Here is a 23,316-nt window from a genome sequence, read left to right as displayed (position 1 = left end):
CTTAGGTAACCAGACTCAATAGGGAAGTATCCCTGGAGTTATTGACAGAAATAAAATGGCTTCTCTACTGATTCTCTACTAATCAAGCTATTGCTTTATAATATGTTGCAGGGTCACATAAACTGCAAGCATGCTGAAGTAGGAAGAATTCCCTTCAGCCTGAGGAGTGGAAATAAATATAATTTTCAGATGTAAATAGACTATGGTTAAACAAATAAAAATGCACATGACATATCTTTACTATATTGGTAAATAAATTCCTGTCTTATGTATGTATAGTGTGAAATCAGCACAGCTAGAAGCATAAGCGAGACAAAGAGTGTGTATATGACTAACCTACCACTGTACAGAATAAATGTTATCATAACACCTGTGATCACTCTTACTAGAAGTATATTTGCTAATCATTGTTTTGTAAAAATGTTGCTAAGCAAATTTCAAGAACAATACATTATATTTATATTTTGTGGTTATATACCTTTAAAAAAATGGAGGCAGAAAATATTAATGTCTAATTAAAGGGACAGTCTACACCAGAATTTTTATTGTTTTAAAAGATAGATAATCCCTTTATTGCCCATTCCCCAGTTTTGCATAACCAACACAGTTATATTTATATACTTTTAACCTCTGTGATTATCTTGTATCTAAGCCTCTGCAAACTGCCCCTTTATTTCAGTTCTTTTGACAGACTTGCAGTTTAACCAATCAGTGCCTGCTCCCAGATTACTTCACGTGCACGAGCACAGTGTTATCTATATGAAATACGTGAACTAACACCCTCTAGTGGTGAAAAACTGTTAAATTGCATTCTGAAAAGAGGTGGTCTTCAAGGTCTAAGAAATTAGCATATGAACCTCCCAGGTTAAGCTTTCAACTAAGAATACCAATAGAACAAAGCAAAATTGGTGATAAAAGTAAATTGGAAAATTGTTTAAAATTACATGCTCTATCTGAATCATAAAAGTTTATTTTGGCCTAGACTGTCCCTTTAACATAAATGCATACAGCACAAAACATACCTTCTTCTGATATACTATTGGAATCGGTTATGTAATAAGGTCTTTCCTGTCTTTCATCAAGGTACTGTTCTGGCTCGGGCTGAAAGCTGGAATTAACTAGGAAGGGAAAAAAAACACATTATTACTAAGTATAGCTTTAGTATTCACAAATTTTTTTAAATGGTCACTTAAAGGAATATTACACACACTAGCATTGCATAACGAATCTATAAAAAAAAAACAGACAATGCAATAACAGTTTGAATTTCAAAGCAGAAGAAAGTTTTTTTCTGACAAATTTCAAAGTTACTTTAATTTCCCCCTGTATCATGTGACAGCCACTAGCCAATCACAAATGAATATATGAATATATGCTGTGAACTCTTGCACATGCTCAGTAGAAGCTGTTGCTATGCAAAGAGTGTATATAAAAAGATTGTGCACATTTTGATACTGGAAGTAAATTGGAAAGTGTTTTTGTTTTATTGACGGCTCTCTCTGAATCATGAAAGTTTACTTTTTACCGTAACGTCCCTTTAATATATAAAATAAACATGTACTTTTGGTTCAGTTTGTTAATGGGACATTAATGTCTTTTTGGATCTAAAAGAGATTTAAAACATATTTTTTGTATTGTATATTTTATGTCAAAAGGATGTTCCTGTATTAAATGGACATGAAACAGAATTTTTTTCTTTCATGATTCAGATAGAGAATACAATTTTAAAAACATTTCCAAGGTACTTCTATTATCAAATTTGCTTTGTTCTCTTGTTATTCTTTGTTTACGAGATACCTAGATAGGTAGCACTACATAACATTGAATAGTACTGCAATCTAGTGCGTCCCCAAGTCCCAAAACACATAGGGGTTAATTCCAATATTTCCATTGATGCTCATTGGCTCTTTTACGGCTCCCAGTTAACCTTTATGTCATGAGAAACAATAACACAATTTCTGTATCTAATTCATGGACAATATCAAGATTGGTGATGACAATCCAACTAAAGTCAATGGGCACATTGAGTTCAACAGCCAAAGGATCTTGATTAATGCTCATCTCCCACCGATCAGTCATTAACACAAATGGCCAATGATCTCTGAAAGCTCAGACCAAAAAAACAAGATGGCGCAGCCGATGCCAACAACCGTGACGGCCCTTTTTGATGATTATATATTTGCTCCAAATAATAAATGATACAGAATATGTCATCATAATCAATATGTAACTGTAAATTGTGAATAAAATATATCTACAAGACATTAACGGTTGTCCAAGTCAATACCTACCAATGTGTATCTATCAGTAAATGACAATAACAACTTATTTTGATGGAAACCCACTGTCAAAGGAAGCACTCGCTGATAGGTGCCATGATGATCATATTAACTGTGTTTGACTCTGGAAGATTGTGATTCTGATAACGTTAAAGAAAATCAGAAGGATTGGAGTCAACCCCATAGTCTGTAGAAGACTAGGGCCTTAGGTTGGAAAAGCCTGGTTAAAGGGACATAAAACTAAAATGTTTCTTTCAGGATTCAGAAAGAGAATACAATTTTAAAAATGTTTCCAATTTATTTCTATTATCAATTTTGCTTTGTTCTTTTGTTATTCTTTGTTGAAGAGATATCTAGATAGGTAGCGTGCACAAGTCTGGAGCACTACATGACAGGATATAGTGCTGCCATCTAGTGCTAATGTAGAACATTGTTGCTAAATTATTGCCATATAGTGTTGCAGACGTGTACACTCCTGAGCTTACTTTCCTGCTTTCCAACAAAGGATACCATGAAAACGAAAACAATTTGATAATAGAAGTACATTGGAATTTTTTTTTTAAAATTGTAGGTTTTATCTGAATCATAAAAGAAAATGTTTGTGTTTTATGTCCCTTTAATGTAAATGCAATTGTGCTTTTATATTATTAGTAGCCACTTTTATATTATTAGTAGCCACATACCATATCCTCCTCTATAAGGGTCATTCCTTGAAGCAGGGTATCTCGGTGACTGGTCATAATCAAACTCCTGTTGGACATTATTCATCGGTAGCGCAGTCTGACTGCTCCTATTTCCGCGGGTTTCTTCTCCGTATCCCATATCATCATAATAACGGTTTTGGTGAAATGATGATTTCTGTCGGCTATTAGGCCTTCAAAACATAAACATGACATGAAGCGAAGAATACACTGTTGCTTAATTACATTTTTGATAAATACTTTTTCTTCTTCAAGAGATTAAAATGTGTTTTAATGTGTTTACAATAATCCATTTTGCCCCCTAGATTGTATTCAATTGTTTACAAATAGTTCCATTCCTTTTATTTTGTCATTTGAAATAGCAGATTTTGCTAGTTGAAACCACCACCTATACTGAAAATTCCAAAACTGCAGTAATGGGTATCAAAACGATATGCAAACTAGAAACAGCAGAAGAAATCACACTCTCAGTGGGGGTGGGAAAAATAAACATTAAAATGTTAATTTTCAATTGTTCTCTCTAAAATGTAGGCTTTGTGTTTACAGACATAGATAAGATAAGAAAGTGTTTGTGTGTGTGTATAGAGTGATGAGATAAGGAGGTCTGCTCTCTCTGCAAGCTTGGACCATTTAGTTAAGTTGTGCTTTCATCAATCAAAAACACCTATTTCATATACAAAAATAAACTACGCTTCTAGTAGAGGGTGGGACAGAGAGGTACTACAATGTTAATTTTACATTGTTCCAAGTATCGGTCTCTAATTATGCAGTAAGAAATCAAATAAGATAAGGAGGGCTTTGTGTGTATATATAGGAAGATAAGATAATGAGGCCAGCTCTTTCTGCAAGCTTAGCCCATTTCATTAGGTTGTATTTAAAATTAGCAGAGACAGCTGTTTCATATACAAAAATAACCATAAAGAGCAATTTCTAATACATTTTGTACCCTGCAGCTGGAAACACAAGGGGAACCAGTTATATTATTACAATTAAAATGATAAATGCCTCTCGCTTTTTATGTAAGTGCTACATAACTATCAAAGACTGATTCTGTTACATCCTTGATATTTACTTTTTTCTTCTTCTACTGTTTCTATAAAGTATTTGGCGGCATCATGTCTAAACTTAAAATGCTAATGTATCTTTCTTATCTGCTGAGGACAATAAGGTACAGATCTTAAACAGGCAATAAAAGTGCGTAAACAAGGCTGTATGGGACCTAGTTTTAACCTTTAGCTGTCGTTAGGACGTTCCATGCCATGACAATTTAGGCTAGACACGAAAGGGTTAAGTAATTATTTAACAGGGTTTCCACCTAGCCTTGTTTGCAAACTATTTTATTGCCTGATTTATATCTGTCCCTAAATGTCCTCAGCAGAAAAGAGATATAAATAGTGGCAGTTCCCATTACGTTATAGAAACTAAACATTTACACATATCTTAAATATTTAAACAAGTAATATAATTGTAAAAAAGCTATCTACATATTTATGGCAAGATTACAAATGGAGCACCAGTTATCGCACACCCGTAAACAGGAAAATATGCCCGTTTACGGGAGCGCGATAAATAACCAGCCAATACAAGATCAGATCACTGGTTAATTTTCAAAATGTGCCCAATTACCCCCAAAATACAGTGTAGAGTAGTTATTATTTTAAAAAAATTAGCATTTTTTTTAAATAACTGCAAGAAGCAGTTATAAGGGGTTAAAGTGAGCGGTGTGGGTTGTACATTGTGGTCTATGGGGACTGTCCCCCCCTGTAAATATACTGTATATGCTTATATATATTTATGTGTTAATATGTGTATATACACATCTACACACATAAATAGGTTCCCAAATAAAGAGGTTCTCACGGTATGAGAACGAGGCTCCCATTGGAGCCTATGGAAGCGTTCGCATTGCACCTGACTTGTAATACCGGCGCAGATTTGCATGCACTGGTATTATTAGAATATTTTTCTCCCTTACTTTTGCAACATGTAAAATCTTCATTTCACACATTTATTACTGTACTATTGTACTCTTATTTAGTTAATACATTTTATGTATCTGACAGTGCAATTATTTTACTCTCACTGTGGGGCCCATTTATCAAGCTCAGAATGAAGCTTGAGGACCCGTGTTTCTGGCGAGAGATAGCTGTTTCCGAAAAGGCAAAGTCTTTGCCTTTTCCAGCAAATCTGGGATCATCTCCCTTTGTTTTTTTTACATACAGTATATAGTATAAGCCAAGTTCTGGAGCTACATCAGTTTAATTTAAGGGCGGATGTAGGATAGGGGGAGTTCTATCAGAACAGTGAATGTGACATAGTCGCTTTGGAATGCGACTACAATGAAGAGCGCATGCGTGGTATGGGTTTGTTGTCAGACAGCTGACGGAACGTCACTTCCTTTCACTAGTCTGATGAATTCGCTCTTCTGACAGAACAGTTGCACTTGTATACCCCTTTTCATTGGCTTATGGATGTGTATAGCTACCTTCTAGTAGTGCATTGCGGCTTTTTGGAAAGTTGTTTAGAAATGTATGCTCTTTCTGAATCATGGGGGGGGGATGGATTCCGTGCCCCTTTAATTATTGTGTGAATACTCTTTGGTAAATGTGTCTTTAAACTGGGTCAGTTCTCCAGAGTTGGTGAAGAATGAGACAATAGTAATCAGTAGGAGGAGCTTACTTAGTATGTTAAGAATGAGATTAGCTCAGGAGCATGCACGTGTCTTGAGCACTTCCCGTATAACATTGTTATAAACACTGCTTCCATATATTGCTGAAGACGTGCACACTCCTAGGTATTCTGCCATGGAATGTAGCTAACTTTCGACAAAGCATACAAGTATAAAGAAGTAAATTGTCATTTTGACTTACGTGCCCCTTTAAGATGTGTATTTGAGGCCATTCTTAGGAAAGCAGGTGTGTTTAAAAAGCTTTAAATAGTTTTAAAAATACTAACATACCCTCTATCCATCTCTAGTGTTTCTGAATCATGGTATCCTGCATTAACGAAGCCTTCGTTGTAAGGGTACGCCATTATGCCGCTAAGCTCTGACTTCCACCAGCAACTTTATTGACATAGAATAAAAATCTTCATTCTACCCTGTAGGAAGAAAAAATGGAAATAGAATTCAGGAATATTCCATAACCAACACACGAAATACAATGAGTAATCAAAGGATTTTTTAAATTAATTTTATTACTGCAAGTTGACTAATTAAACATAATTTTAGAGATACTACTATTTAATTAATGTAGAATCAACCCATGTTAATAAAACCTGGTATGGCAACAGTAAAAAAATAAATATTACATAGTATTAAAGGGATGAGAAACAGCGCCCCTTTAGTTTAAAATGAAAAAAAATGTAATCAAAGTAAACACTTAAAAAAAGACTGATTGTGTTAAAAAAAAAGCAAACACCTTAATCGTTTTCTTGCAAAATTAGCACTTAGAAATTCCCAGTGTAGCCATGGCCAAGAAAAAGACTTGCTATTATTGTTCACTGAGTGCTAGAGAAAATCAGCCCAAGTTGATCTAGAAGATTATGTATAACCAACTGCTTAATGATTTTTTATTACAACAATTAAATAAACCGGTTTAATAAAGGGACATCGTTTTGTAAAAATAAAGTTTTCTATTTTTGTTGTTTTAAAAAAAAAAAACTTTCTTTTACTATGTGTTTAACCCTAAAGAGCGGTTAAATACATTGTCAAAGTTGTGCTTCTTTGTCACCCCAGATGAGGATGCAGCTGGTGAGCCAATCAGAAGCAGGTATACATATGTATGCTTCAATCACTGACAGGCGGAAATTGGGTGTTCCATGAGAGCAACATTAAACACTAAATAAATGCTAGATAGAGCGATGCGTTCAAAGCAAAGATTAGTCTGAGAATAACATGTAAATATATTTTTCTTAACGTTTCATTAGCTGCTTAAATAGTGACAAAATAAGTGTAAAGTTTTAATGTCTATAAAACAATGGGAGCTGCCATGTTGTAACTTAGGTTACCTTCTCTGCTGTGGGTGTGGCCAGTTAGGGACGGTTATAAATAGGTCACTAGAGTGTGCAGCCAATGGTTGTGTGTAATATAACAGTGCTCTGCACTTCCATTTCTAACAGGAATTGAACAGCTCACAATTTCAGAATTTAATTACAGGGACAAAATAAATAATTAAAGTATATTGCAGAGTTTCTTTATATGTATATACAATTAATAATTTTATATTACCACCTCAAAAAAAGTCTAAAGACCGCTGCTCCATAACCTGTCTGTCTGCTCTGAGGCGGCGGACAGACATCGTCGGAAATCAACCCAAACAAATACGATTGGGTTGATTGACACCTCCTGCTAGTGGAATCTGCAGGGGGTGGTATTGCACGAGCAGTTCATAAGAACTGCTGGGGCAATGATAAATGCAGAGAGCGTATGCTGTTTGTATTTATCGATGTGCAGCGGACATGATCCGCAATATCGGATCATGTCCGTTCGCACCATCATAAATAGGCCCCAAAGACTTGCAGGGTAAGAGGTGCTTAAATGAAATGCTCTAATGATTTGAGACATGTAAAGTTTGTGCTACAAAAAATTCACTTTCTGTGATTCAGACAGAACATACCATTTTAAACAACTTTCCAATTTACTTCTATTATCAAATTTGTTTCATTCTCTAGGTATCCTTTTTTGAAGGAGACCCAATCAGCAGTTAGATCCCACTAATGCATTGCTGCTCTTGAGACTACCTAAGTATGCTTTTCAACAAAGGATACCAAGAGAATGAAGCAAATGTGATAGAAGTAAATTGGAAAGTTGCTTTTTAATTGCATGCTCTATCTCAATCATTAACGCTTTTTTGAGTTTACTGCCCCTTTAATACAAGTTATAAATTATTATTATATTTATTAGTTATAAATATAAATTTAAAACACAATTCCCCTGTAGGTGTTTTAGTTATGAGTTTTAAAAACAAACGCCTAGATTACGAGTCTTGCGTTAGCCTTAAAAAGCAGCGTTGAGGGGTCCCAATGCTGCTTTTTAACGCCCGCTGGTATTACGAGTCTGGCAGGTACAGGTGTACCGCTCACTTTTTTTCCTTGATTTTAACATACCGCAAATCCCCTTACGTCAATTGCGTATCCTATCTTTTCAATGGGATTTTCCTAACGCCGGTATTACGAGTCTTGGAAAAAGTGAGCGGTACAGCCTCTCCTGTCAAGACACCTACCGCATTTAAAAGTCAGTAGTTAAGAGTTTTATGGGCTAACACCGTAACATAAAACTCTTAACTAAAGTGCTACAAAGTACACTAACACCCATAAACTACCTATTAACCCCTAAACCGAGGACCCCCCACATCGCAAACAAATACATTTTTTAACCCCTAATCTGCCGACCGGACATCGCTGCCACTGTAATAAATATATTAACCCCTAAACCACCGCACTCCCGCCTCGCAAACACTAGTTAAATTTTATTAACCCCTAATCTGCCGTCCCTAACATAGCCGACACCTACCCACATTTATTAACCCCTAATCTGCCGCCCCCAACGTCGCCGACACTATATTAAATGTATTAATCCCTAAACCTAAGTCTAACCCTAAACCTAATGCCCCATAACTTAAATATAATTTAAATAAAACTAAATAAAATTACTACAATTAAATAAATTATTCTTAATTAAAACTAAATACCTATAAAATAAACCCTAAGATAGCTACAATATAACTAATAATTACATTGTATCTAGCTTAGGGTTTATTTTTATTTTACTGGCAACTTTGTATTTATTTTAAACTAGGTACAATAGTTATTAAATAGATATTAACTATTTAATAACTACCTAGCTAAAATAAGTACAAATTTACCTGTAAAATAAACCCTAACCTAAGTTACAATTACACCTAACACTACACTATAATTAAATTAATTACCTAAACTAACTACAATTAAATACAATTAAATTAAATAAACTAAATTACGGACCCCCCCCCCACTAAATTACAGAAAATAATAAAATAATTACAATTTTTTTAAACTAATTACACCTAATCTAATCCCCCTAATAAAATAAAAAAGCCCCCCAAAATAATAAAAAGCCCTACCCTATACTAAATTACAAATAGCCCTTAAAAGGGCCTTTTGCGGGGCATTGCCCCAAAGTAATCAGCTCTTTTACCTGTAATGAAAAATACAATACCCCCCAACATTAAAACCCACCACCCACACACCCAACCCTACTCTAAAACCCACCCAATCCCCCCTTAATAAAACCTAACACTAACCCCTTGAAGATCACCCTACCTTGAGACGTCTTCACCCAACCGGGCATAAGTGGTCCTCCAGACGGCCAGAAGTCTTCATCCAATCCGGGCAGAAGAGGACCTTCAGACGGGCAGAAGTCTTCATCCAGGTGGCATCTTCTATCTTCATCCATCCGGAGCGGAGCGGGTCCATCTTGAAGACATCCGACGCGGAGCATCCTCTTCGTTCAATGGCGACTGGAACAATGACGGGTCCTTTCAATGACGTCATCCAAGATGGCGTCCCTTCAATTCCGATTGGCTGATAGAATTCTATCAGCCAATCGGAATTAAGGTAGAAAAAATCCTATTGGCTGATTAGAACAGCCAATAGGATTGAGCTCACATACTATTGGCTGATTAGAACAGCCAATAGGATTGAGCTCACATACTATTGGCTGATTGGAACAGCCAATAGAATGCAAGCTCAATCCTATTGGCTGATTGGATCAGCCAATAGGATTTTTTCTACCTTAATTCCAATTGGCTGATAGAATTCTATCAGCCAATCGGAATTGAAGGGACGCCATCTTGGATGACGTCATTTAAAGGACCCGTCATTGTTCCAGTTGCCGTCGAACGAAGAGGATGCTCTGCGTCGGATGTCTTCAAGATGGACCCGCTCCGCTCCGGATGGATGAAGTTAGAAGATGTCACCTGGATGAAGACTTCTGCCCGTCTGGAGGTCCTCTTCAAGGGGGTAATGTTAGGATTTATTAAGGAGGGATTGGTTGGGTTTTAGAGTAGGGTTGGGTGTGTGGGTGGTGGGTTTTGATGTTGGGGGGTATTGTATTTTTCTTTACAGGTAAAAGAGCTAATTACTTTGGGGCAGGCAATGCCCCGCAGAAAGCCCTTTTAAGGGCTATTTGTAATTTAGTATAGGCTAGGGATTTTTATTATTTTGGGGGGCTTTTTTTATTTTATTAGGAGGATTAGATTAGGTGTAATTAGTTTAAAAAAAATTGTAATTATTTTATTATTTTCTGTAAATGAGTGTTTTGTTTTTTTCTGTAATTTAGTTTATTTAATTTAATTGTATTTAATTGTAGATAGTTTAGGTAATTAATTTAATTATAGTGTAGTGTTAGGTGTAATTGTAACTTAGGTTAGGGTTTATTTTACAGGTAAATTTGTGCTTATTTTAGCTAGGTAGTTATTAAATCGTTAATAACTATTTAATAACTATTGTACCTAGTTAAAATAAATACAAAGTTGCCTGTAAAATAAAAATAAACCCTAAGATAGCTACAATGTAACTATGTGTTATATTGTAGCTAGCTTAGGGTTTATTTTATAGGTAAGTATTTAGTTTTAAATAGGAATAATTTATTTAATTGTAGTTATTTTATTTAGATTTATTTAAATTATATTAAAGTTAGGGGGTTAGGGTTAGACTTAGGTTTAGGGGTTAATAACTTTATTATAGTGGCGGCGACGTTGTGGGCGGCAGATTAGGGGTTAATAAGTGTAGTTAGGTTGCGGCGACATTGGGGGGGGCAGATTTGGGGTTAATAAATATAATGTAGGGTTCGACGATGTTAGGGGCAGCAGATTAGGGGTTCATAGGTATAATGTAGGTGGCGGCGGTGTCCGGAGCAGAAGATTAGGGGTTAATAATATAATGCAGGTGTCGGCGATGTCGGGGGCGGCAGATTAGGGGTTAATAAGTGTCAGATTAGGGGTGTTTAGACTCGGGGTTCATGTTAGGGTGTTAGGTGTAGACATAAAATGTATTTCCCCATAGGAATCAATGGGGCTGCATTAGGAGCTGAACGCTGCTTTTTTGCAGGTGTTAGGTTTTTTTTCAGCCGATTCTGCCCCATTGATTCCTATGGGGAAATTGTGCACAAGCACGTTTTACTAGCTCACCGCTACCATAAGAAACGCTGGTATTGAGGTGAGATGTGGAGCTAAATTTTGCTCAACGCTCACTTTTCTGTGGCTAACCCCTGTAATACCAGCGTTGTCTTAAGTGAGCGGTGAGGAAAAAAAGGAGCGTTAGCACCGCACAGCCTTACCGACAAAAACTTGTAATCTAGCCGATAGTAATTTAGTAGGCTGAAATTAATTTAAAAAAACAACAACCAATAAAACAGAGCCATTTAAAAGTTCCATTCCCCTTTTTGGGAGCAGCTTGATTTTATCCTTTATTCAATAGAGTTTGGCTGATTATTCTCCAGTCATGGGTTAATGAACAAACCCCAGTAAATCCCTTTACTACATCCTGGAATCAAATATGAATCAGTGAGAGATCAAGAGATTGTAAAGACAGATACTGATGAGACACATCGGTTCCAAAAGGATTATGAACAGGGTGAAAATAATGCTGGCAGATAAGGAAAAGGTCAGTGACAGTGAAAGATGAATTAGTGATGTTAAAGGGACACAGTACTATAAAACTTGTTTCCCCTTAAAGGGAAATATAAAGTAAAAGTTAAAGGGACACTGAACCCAAGTTTTTTCTTTCATGATTCAGATAGAGCAAGCAATTTTAAGCAACTTTCTAATTTACTCTTATTGTCAAATTCTCTTCATTCTCTTGGTATCTTTATTTGAAATGCAAGAATGTAAGTTTAGATGCCGGCCCATTTTTGGTTAACACACTGTGTTGTTCTTGCTGATTGGTGGATAAATTCACCCACCAATAAACAAGTGCTTTCCATGGTTCTAAACCAAAAAAATAACTTAGATGCCTTCTTTTTCAAATAAAGAAAGCAAGAGAACTAACAAAAATGATAATAGGAGTAAATTAGAAAGTTGCTTAAATTTGCATGCTCTATCTGAATCATGAAAGAAAAAAAATTGGGTTCAGTGTCCCTTTAAACTTTCATGAATCAGAGCATACACTTAAAACAAAAACAAATTACTTCCATTATCAGTTTGTGCTCAGTCTTTAAAGGGACATTAAACCCAAATTTTTTCTTTCATGATTCAGATAGAGAATAACATTTTAAACAACTTTCTAATTTACTTCTATTATCTAATTTGCTTCGTTCTCTTGATATTCTTTCCTGAAAAGCATATCTAGATAGGCTCAGTAGCTTCTGATTGGTGGCTGCACATAGATGCCTCATGTGATTGGCTCATCCATGTGCATTGCTATTTCTTTTACTAAGGATATCTAAAGAATGAAGCAAATTAGATAATAGAAGTAAATTGGAATGTTGCTTAAAATTGTATTCTGTGTTTGAATAATGAAATAAAAATGTTGGGTTTAATGTCCCTTTAATATGCACACTTTCTGAGGCAACCGCTCCTGTGCAAGAGTTCACTGCATTTATGTATAAAGTCTGTAATTGGCTAATGGCTGTCACATGATACAGTAGCCATGGTTATGGAAGCAATCTTTGAAATTTCTTAGAAAAAAAATACTGATAATTTGAAATAGTAATTGCTATTGCATTGTCTTTTTATTGTGCATTGGGGACTATTCAGAATGTACTGTATTAATAGGTACTTTAATGTGTTCCAAAATGTATGGGAAAGCATTCATTTATGTTTGATTTTGTATTTTAATTATGTGTTTTGCCCATTAAAGCCTTCTCAAGGACATGCCCATATAAATGGGCTGAGCCTGCAGATAAAACAGGCCAACTAATGCTATCTATGTCTGAACACACAGCCTAAATAGTTATATATTGAAATGTTAATTAAGAGCACAACCAGCTATTTCAGAAACAAAAATTGCTCTCCTACCTCCCACTTAGAGATACATTAATGATATTTTCTCATGTTTACATAGCTTTTCTACAGAGAAAATCTTTGTTGTTCATATTTTCAGTGTAGGTGGCAGTTTCTACAGGCAAAAACAGCTATTTTTTAAAAAAAAAATTATAATGGAGCTGTTTGCAAAGAATTAAATACACGCCAGTAAGTAAAATGGACCATTGGGAATTCATTAAAGGGGAGCTAAATGTAACATGACTGCTGTTATTGTCTGATTGTTCGCTTATTTGTTTCTTTGTTTTTGCTCCTTCAACTCAATAGACTTTGGTCTTACTATGATTGTTGTACTAATAAATGTTTTAAATATATTTGCTTACAACACACAGAACTCTGACATGGTATAGCATGCATATAAAACACCTTGCTTCAATCGTTTTTCAATATTTTGTGTCCACCTCTAGTAAGAAAAGGGTTAATTCCATTTTATTCACTTTGTCCCAAGCTATGTATGAAGGTGAGAAGCTTACATTGTGCTGTGTACAGTTTTATTTACTCATAATAATGATGTGAAGACATATTTATTTTTTATTCCAAAGGTGTGTTAGTATTTGTTCTTTTCTTCTAATCTGATTTAATACCTACTTCTGATAAGAGAGAAAAATAAACTATGAGTTTTGTTTGGTGTTATTCAGGGGTTCCCCCTTTACATTAATATATAAAGGTTAGAATATGCTCAGTGGTGGAACTAATAAATAATAACCCTGGTGCATGGAACGTTTTAGTGCGCTCCCACCATATCAATATACTCACAACACTCTGCTAGCTATAGGTATATGAAGCCTGAGGTCCCATGCACGGTACCTGCATTTTATGCCAGTTATAAAACCAAATGAGAATTTAGCTTGTGCAGTCCTATTATGCCAGATATGTACCACTTGATATCTGCCACAGCCCCTATATGCTAGCTAGCCCCAAATGGGACCTCAGATCAGAAACATAACTCCACATGCCAGCTACATGCCCATGTAAAATCTCCTGCAGCCCCTGTAAGCCAGCTATATGCCTAATGCGACCTCAGATCAGAAACATAACTCCACATGCCAATCATGTAAAATTACTACAGCCCTTGTAAGCCAGTAATATGCCTACTGGGAATCTCAGATTAGTTACATGCAGCAGAAGCCCCATTAAGCCAGCTACTTGTCCATGTGAGATCTTCTGCAGCCCCCATTATATCATCTATATGGCCAAATGAGAACACAGATTACCTTCATGCTTATCCAGCCCTTTTACACCAGCTATATGCCCATGTAAGAGCTCAGATCTGATGTTTGATCCCTGCAGCCCCCATTATACCAGCTTTATATACAAATGATATCTCAGATCAAATGTGTTTCCCTGCAGCATCCTATACACCAGCTTTATACTCAAACGGTATCTGAGATCAGATGTGTTTCCCTGCAGCACCAATATACCAGGTTTATACACAAATGGTATCTCAGATGAGATGTGTTTCCCTGCACCCCCAATATACCAGGTTTATACACAAATGGTATCTCAGATCAGATGTGTTTCCCTGCACCCCAATATACCAGGTTTATACACAATATTATCTCAGATCGGATGTGTTTCCCTGCACCCCCAATATATACCAGGTTTATACACAAATCGTATCTCAGATCAGATGTTTCCCTGCACCCCCAATATACCAGGTTTATACACAAATATTATCTCAGATCAGATGTTTCCCTGCAGCCCACAATATACCAGGCTTATACACAAATAGTATCTCAGATCAGATGTGTTTCCCTGCAGCCCCCAATATACCAGGTTTATACACAAATATTATCTCAGATCAGATGTTTCCCTGCAGCCCACAATATACCAGGCTTATACACAAATAGTATCTCAGATCAGATGTGTTTCCCTGCAGCCCCCAATATACCAGGTTTATACACAAATATTATCTCAGATCAGATGTTTCCCTGCAGCCCACAATATACCAGGCTTATACACAAATGGTATCTCAGATCATGTATTTGGACGCTGCAACAACCATTATGCCAGCTAAATACCCAAGTGAGAATCCATAACCGATGCTGAGACCCAGAAGCCCCCAATATGCCAGATATATGCCCAAGTAAGATTCCTGAACAGATTCTTGGGCTGCAGCCCCTATTATGCAGGCTTCAAGTCAAAGTGAGATCTCTGTCTCAGATCAGATGCAGGGGTGGAATACCTAGTTATAGCTGACTACTAGCTGGGCTGCATGTGGCATCTGCATTTGCACATTATGTACATGGTATTGTTCCACCCCTGATTATGCTGCTGTACATATGGTCATCCTTACTGTTTCCAGAAGAATTCAAGGGGTAGATTTATTATACCTCAGGTGGACATGATTTGCTATACGGCATACGCTGTCGGCATTTAACATAGCACAAGAATTTCTGGTGACCTGCTAGTGCAATTCCGCCACCTGCTCACTGGCGGCCAATCTTGCAGACAGTGTCAATGATCCCGATCGTATCTGATCGGAATGATTGCAGCCTGTCACTTAAAAGGTGGCAGACGAGTTAAGGGGCAGCAGTCTTAAGACCGCTGCTTCTTAAATCCTGTTTCCGGTGAGTCGGAAAGGCTCGTGCGCAATAAGCAGCATCCGTTGCTTGATAAATGTATCCCATGGCTTCAATTTTGAAGCAAATACACAAAAAATATATAATAGCTGCTTCAACATTCTTACCGGAACATTTTTTTTAAACTTTACTTTTTCTCTCTTTTAGATGTTTGCTTTCCAGTAATAAGTTGTTCCTGTAGTAATGTCATTATATCCTGAAATATCACTTTTCAAAACATTTTTTATAGAAAACATTTTTCTGCCATGTGTATAAGAGAGCACAGATTAACCATGGTAAAAAAAAAATAAGTAGCAGGAAGTGCTATGTTATGTTTATCAGCATAGTATTTTATATTGTAATATATTTTATTTTATAGTGCTGAATGTCACCGTCAGGATTAAGCACTCTGTTTGCATCATAATAGATTTGAGTTTTCTATATAAACGTATGTTCATGAAAACTCAGTCTATTAAAATATGTGAAGTTTCTTTTATTGGCAAAGTTTGTCAAAAGAAACCTCACTTACTTGAAAGGACTGAGTTTTCAACTGGAGCATATATATATATATATATATATATATATATATATATAGTAACAAACCCAGATGGCTCCTCCAAATAAGGCCTTCGGTGAGGGAAGTTTGGCCATTAAAAAACAATTGTGGCAAACAATGTGTTAACTAATACAGAAAGTTTCCACAAATGGCCAGTACATTCATTTATTGAAATGCTACATAAAAGTCTTTTGATTACTAAGTGGTTTGTGTACCGTCTGCAGGACACGGCTGATGTTGGTCACAAGCATATATATACAACTCCTGAACGGTCCCCCAACAATCAAATGCTCAAAAGTGGCAACTGCAAATGGGTTAAATAGATATTAATCATACATTTGTACAATAACACAGGTTTCAAACAAGTTAGAGCTTTTTATATTTACATTAAAATGTCCCTTTAACACAGGTGCAAAACGAAGACGGGAAAGTTAAGGAACAGAATATTAAATAAATACCAAAACAGAGGGGAAAAAAAACGAAGCACAATTTAAATTATAAAAGCAGCAATGATGTTCCAAAGGAGATAACAATCACTGCCAAGGAATTGAATTTTGGTTAAAGGGACAGTGTACACCAATTTTCATATAACTGCATGTAAATGACACTACTATAAAGAAGAATATGCACAGATACTGATCTAAAAATCCAGTACAAAACCTTTTAAACGTGTATTTAGAAGCTCCTAGTTTAGCACTGTTGATGATGTTAGGCTGGGACACCCACTGAAAGGGGCTGAGAAAGCAGGAAGAGCAGACACTCCCCCCCGTATAGGAAAAGACCCAGTACAAAAACAAGAGCAAGCAGGAGGCTGTAGACTTAAAGGGATACTGAACCCAATTTTTTTATTTTGTGATTCAGATAGAGCATGCAATTTTAAGCAACTTTCTAATTTACTCCTATTATCACATTTTCTTCATTCTCTTGCTATCTTTATTTGAAAAACAAGACATCTCAAAAAAAATTGGTTAAGTACTCTGGACAGCACTTTTTTATTGGTGGATGAATTTATCCACCAATCAGCAAGAACAACCTAGGTTGTTCCCCAAAAATGGGCCGGCATCTAAACTTAAATGCTTGCATTTCAAATAAAGATCTGAATCACGAAAGAAAAAATTTGGGTTCGGTGTCCATTTACGTCTACATCTGATACTTTGGGGCTTGGTTATTAGTCTGAAAACCAGCACAATGTTATTTAGCAATAAGCAAAACTATACATTGTTACAAAACACTTCTAGATGGGCTGTACAAATGTATCATTTACAAAACTTTTATGCAACGAAAAATCTAGTGTACAATGTCCCTTTAATCCCCCAATTCACAAAGTCTAGAACCACATTGGACTGTTTTTCACCATTTTTAGCCCATGTTTTCTGCTTTTGAATACAAGAATCTCTGAGACACAATCGCAATGTTAATATTAAACAAAGATAAGTCAGAGTCCCTTTAAATATAGGCACTGCTGTTTGATTATTGTGTTTACCAAGTTATTAAATAATCTTTTTTTACTAGTTCTAACAAGGAAGTTAAAATACTTGTCAAGCTGTATACACAGATATTTTTCCCTAGTATTTCCTGGTAATCAAATGCTAATGCTCAGGCCCACAGATACAAACATTCTTTCTTTCTGTAATACATTGTGATAGTTCATATCTCAAATCAGACTGCATTTACTGCCAATGTCACATAGAGGTGCACACCCTGCAGATAGATTTGTGGGTTAGCTGCCATTCTTTCAGTGCAGATAGCAAGAGAGATAGGAACCCAGGATATTTGCTGAAATGGACAGCCTACTGAATTATGTTTTTCAACAAAGGATACCAAAAGAACAAAGCAACTTTGATAATATAAGTAAATTCAATCATTAAAGGGATACTCAAGTCAAAATGAAACTTTCATGATTCAGATAGAGCATGCCATTTTAAATAACTTTCTAATTTACTTCAATTTTCTAATTTGTTCAGGTCTCTTTTTTAAAGCATACCTAGGTAGGCTCAGGAGCAGCTACTGATTGGTGACTGCACATATATGCTGCTTGTCATTGTCTTAATCAATGTGCTCAGCTAGCTCCCAGTTGAGCAATGCTGCTCCTTCAACAAAGGGCACCAAGAGAATGAAACAAATTTGATAATAGAAGTTTATTGGAAAGCTTTTTTTTTAAATTGTATAAATCTGAAGCATGAAAGACACATTTTGGGTTTCATTACCCTTTAAGAGTGACCAGAGCAAAGAGACGGTATAATGTGACACCACTGTTCTCAGCATTTTTACAACATAAAGAAAAGTAAAATTGTTATCACTGGCATCAGATGGTCACGATTTGCTGTCATCTGAAAAACAATTGCTAGGTATATACTGAACAAATATGCAGTTCATTGAGGGAACCATGAATGCCAACACATACTGTGACATACTGAAGCAGAGCATGATCCCCTCCCTTCAGAGACTGGGCCGCAGGGCAGTATTCTAACATAATGACCCCAAACACACCTCCAAGACGACCACTGACTTGTTAACCCTTTGAGTGCTAAGCTGGATTTAATATTTTTCTGATTTTTACTATTTTTAACAAAAAAAATGTTTTGACTCCCCCCCCAGATCCCCAAGACTCATACCATTGGAAAGGTTGGGCGATTACCTTTCCAATGGTGGGTCTTGGGGGTCTGTAGCTGCTCAGATCCCTGAGATACAGGTTTCTAAGCAGCATGCCCCCTTTCCCTATACTTTGTATTGTCAATTTTAAATAAAGTTGTGCTGTGACGTCATCACGTCATTACGCATGACATCACCACACGTAACGGGAAGCCCCGGCGATGCCTGTCACTATGCAGGCCTGACCGCCGGGGTAGGAGCGGGTGGGAGCCCCCAGATTACCAAAAAGGTAGTTTAAAGAAGCTGAGGGTAAAGGTGATGGACTGGCCAAGCATGTCTCCAGACCTAAACCCTATTGAGCATCTGTGGGGCATCTTCAAACGGAAGGTGGGGGAGCGCAAGGTCTCTTACATCCACCAGCTCTGTGATGTCATCATGGAGGAGTGGAAGAGGACTCCGGTGGCAACCTGTGAAGCTCTGGTGAAGTCCATGCCCAAGAGGGTTAAGGCAGTGCTGGAAAATAATGGTGGCCACAAAAAATATTGAAACTTTGGGCCCAATTTGGACATTTCCACTTAAGGGTGTACTCACTTTTGTTGCCAACGGTTTAGACATTAATGGCTGTGTGTTGAGTTATTTTGAGGGGACAGCAAATTTACACTGTTATACAGGCTGTACACTCACTACTTTACATTGTAGTAAAGTGTAATTTCTTCAGTGTTGTCACATGAAAATATATATTAAAATATTTACAAAAATGTGAGAGATGTACTAACCTTTGTGAGAAACTATATGTATATAAGTATATACATAAATATTTATAGAGAACACACAGTCTCTGTAGACCCCTTTGTGAAGGCAGTTTTCAGTGCCGTTTTTTTCTCTAACATCCCAGACCAGCTCACTTTAACCCCTAAAAACACTGTATTTTGGGGGCGATTTTAAAACTTAACCAGAGGTCTGACCCTTTGTAATGGCTTGTTATTTATCGTGCGTCTGTAAACGGGCAAATTTGCTGTTTACTGGCACGCAATAAATTAGCGCTCCCCTTGTAATCAGGCCCAATATGTTTTTAAATGCCACCTTGGTCAGCTGTATTTTCATTCACTGCCCCTAACCCTGGGACAATATATTATACTAGGTTATCCCTTCATATATAGAGCTCATGGCAGCTAAAGGGTATAACAGAATACTGGATGCCAACACAATGTTTTGTATGCCAACTCAAGCAAGTGTGGCAAAGTTTACCACCCCTGCCCTAGGAAAGTTTCTTATCCTTGTTATATGTTCATATGTAGAGCTCACAGTAGCTGAAGGTTAGCACTGAATGTTTTTGCATGCCATCTTGGGCAAGCATGGCTAGGGTCACTACCTCTGCCCAAGAAAATGTTGTTTTCCTGGGCATACATTCTTACAAACAAAAAAAAAGTAGCAAGGTGACAGCAGAAAAATTATTTATTTAGTTATAATCAAAGGCAAGAACAGACAGGCGACGTTTCGGGATCTTATCCCTTCCTCATGCCTACATTCTTACTCACAAGATATGTACATCATATAACCACAGTTATGGTGTAACAAGTCCCATGCGTACAAAGCAAATACTTCCTGGAGAAAAAAACTTCCATTTTCTACACAGGAAACAATGTTATGATCTGCTTATTACGTGTCTACTTGACATCAGGAAAAGAAGCATACAATGTTGCTATATTAGTAAATGCAAATTCCTTGCGTTTGACCTGAGCAATGCTGAACATTATCTTATCATACAACCCCTATTATCAACATAACTACTGTTTATTATCTAAACTGACTTTTATCCAACGCCTGTGTGTATTGTTCCTGTTCTACTCACCTTGAGCTCTGAGAGGATTTTACATTGGTTCAATCACTACTGCCATAGGACAAGATTTATTATACTACTGGCGGACAGGGGCGGACATCCTCGCCTCTGGAGGACAGCAATCTGTTGCCCACTTTTATCATTGCACACATGCCTTTGTGTGCAACCCTGCCTGTGCGCAGCCAATCACGCACGGGCAGGGGCTGTCAATCTCGATGGTCGGAAAAGTTTGGGGAGATTGATATCCGTCATATTACAGGGGGGAGAATAGGGTTGAGAAGCAGCAATCTGATGACCGCTGGTTCTTAAATCTCTACTGCAGGCTCGCTCGTGCAAACCTGCAGCCGATGGGGCTGAGACCACTTGATAAATCTTGGCCATAGTGCTCAAGAGATGTGATGCTCTTTGACCTTAAAGGGATACTAAACACCGTGAGATTTTTATATAAAATATTTAGTTATGCATAATGAAACAACTTTGCAATATATTTTCATTATACATTTTGCCCCCTTTTCATCTAATTTAGCTCTGAAGGCTAACCCTGCTACATAGATTTCCCTAATTGACTTTATCAGATAACAATTGCAAAACAACACATTTTACACTAGCCTTGTTGTCTGCAGACTCAAGTCCCTAATAGCGCCTCCAAATAAGGCAGTTGGAGCTTGGCTTAAAAAAAAAACTATTGCAGCAAACAAGATGTTAATTTGTTTTAAAAATGTTTAGACTTAGCTGATGTGTTGTTTCAAAGCAAAACACCAGGAATGTCTTGTAATTACATATAATGTGGAAATAATTTTATCAACCGCACATTGTCAAGCAAAAAATATATGTTCTAATTTGTAAGCGCATGCAATTTTTGCATTTCTGGCCCTGGGCTTGTAAGATTCTGTAAGAAATCTCGATAGTATTATAAAGCCCCTGGTGGAATTCTCCAAAGCCAGTTTTAACCTTGAGACATATGTGGCTCCCTCTATTTATGTAAATGTGAAGACGATGCACACAGTACAATAAAGAATACAAAAAAAAATTTAATTTATAAATCATATGAAACAAATAAATGAAATACTAAAGAAAAAAAGATGCAGTCAAAAATTGTATTGTTAAATTGCTTTAAAAATTATAAATAAATTATCCTGCAAAAATCATTTTATGGAAAAATTTAAATTGGTATTGAAATTACACAGTATAAAAACCTATTTAATGTGCACAGTGCAAAGTGTAATAAAACTACACTGAACGTGCAAAATGGGTGTGAAATTAGCATTTATAAGTATTTGTACTAATGAATAAAAAGCTGACTCCTCTGCCAGCCCTCCGTGCAGCCCGTTATGCAAAGCCTATTACAGAAGGTTATTTACATACACCTTGAGTGCGCGCACTGTTCTTTTGCTACCACTCATGTGTATTATGGCATTGCACACAAGGGTCAAGTCCTGGAAAAAAAGCGTGGAAACTCACCAAGACTTTCCACCCCCTCACAATAAATATTGTTTTATACACACATTCTTACACACACTGTATTTATATGTATATCATCTATATAACTTGGTTAATGAAAGCAAATTAAAACCAATGAAGGGTTGAATGGTTGCCTTTGGGTCTGAATCTCCTCCTCAGTCTCACCCACTTTAGTCCTATTTATGCTGAGGGGAGCTAAATAACCCCAGAGCAAGCCACACAAATGTAAGCACCATATGTACCACAAAGTGCGGGGTGACAGGCTTGCATTTAGTGTATTGTAGGAAGTGCTACTGCCCATTACTAGAGGATCTCACTATTCTTCTAAACAGACTGTGCTCCAGCTCCTCTCACCAGCAGCAGCAGCAGTGTTTACTGAAGTGTTTCTGTACTCTGTCCAGGAGGAACTTAGTTGACCCCTGATTGCGCATACACAGTATTTAGCACTTTACACGGAACAGCAAACAATAGAAGCAGATCCAGATTTTTCTGTTTAGGCAATGCATTGCCAACACGTAGAACTTGTAACTCACATGTGCTGCCCGTTGCGAGAGACTGAACATGTTGAATGTGAGATTTCTGCGCCATGAGAGCGAGCCTGCAGCTTATAAATATTCATCCCAAAACCACAGCGAGATTGTGTCAAAACACACAAAGCCACACACTTTTTTACCCAAGCAGAAAAAAATATGCCCACGTACAGAGAGGGCGATTGTACGTTACACAGGAAAGAGGGCAATCTGATTTGTATTGTCTGCTCGAAAGTGCGTCCCCTGCTCCCTGCTAACATTGCTCTCCCCAGAGAAATTTCCTTTTTCAGCAAACTTCATGATTATGGAAGGCATCTTAGAACTCTCAGGGACAGCCTCTTTTTTTTTGTAGAATCGCGAGTGTTGACAAGGGGTATTCCATCCCATCAAGGGAATTTTAGATAATCTGGCTCTATGTGTTTCAACCCAGCAAAGGGGTTGAATACATTGGTAACGCCAATCGCTCCCAAGCAGGAAACTCTCATTGATTGGTAGCTACGTGGGGTTGCTGATTGGCCGTGTTCTGTTCAGTAGCGGCAGGACTTTACCTATGTAGACTAGGGTTAGTAGTGTAAAAATTAAATGCCCTAATAATTTACATAGTAATATAGTAGATTAGGTTGAAAAAAGACAAAAGTCCATCGATTTGCATGTGAGATTTAGGGATTCAGATATCTACAATAATTTAGGAGCTGGTGAATCAGTAAAGGCTGTATAAATGTTTTAGTGCATTCTGCCCAGTGCATCTCTCTGTCTAATAGGGATTTGACAGCTCTG

At 36.9% G+C, this 23,316-nt stretch overlaps 1 protein-coding gene across 1 annotated transcript in view; it reads right to left on the bottom strand.

The window, feature by feature from the left end:
- Positions 1-23,316, bottom strand: part of TMC5 (transmembrane channel like 5) — a 197,784-nt gene that overhangs the window by 131,540 nt on the left and 42,928 nt on the right. The window contains exons 2-4 of the mRNA XM_053694248.1: positions 5,940-6,079; positions 2,963-3,153; positions 1,023-1,118 (exon numbers count right to left, since the gene is read on the bottom strand). Coding sequence (XP_053550223.1) covers positions 1,023-1,118; positions 2,963-3,153; positions 5,940-6,013 — 361 coding nt within the window. The 5' untranslated portion in view covers positions 6,014-6,079. The remainder of the gene's footprint in view (positions 1-1,022; positions 1,119-2,962; positions 3,154-5,939; positions 6,080-23,316) is intronic.

This window comes from Bombina bombina, chromosome 11 (genome assembly GCF_027579735.1).
Source record: "Bombina bombina isolate aBomBom1 chromosome 11, aBomBom1.pri, whole genome shotgun sequence".
Classification (NCBI taxonomy): domain Eukaryota; kingdom Metazoa; phylum Chordata; class Amphibia; order Anura; family Bombinatoridae; genus Bombina; species Bombina bombina.
Note: the sequence above shows the minus strand (reverse complement) of the source record. Positions and strands in the feature narration are given on the sequence as shown.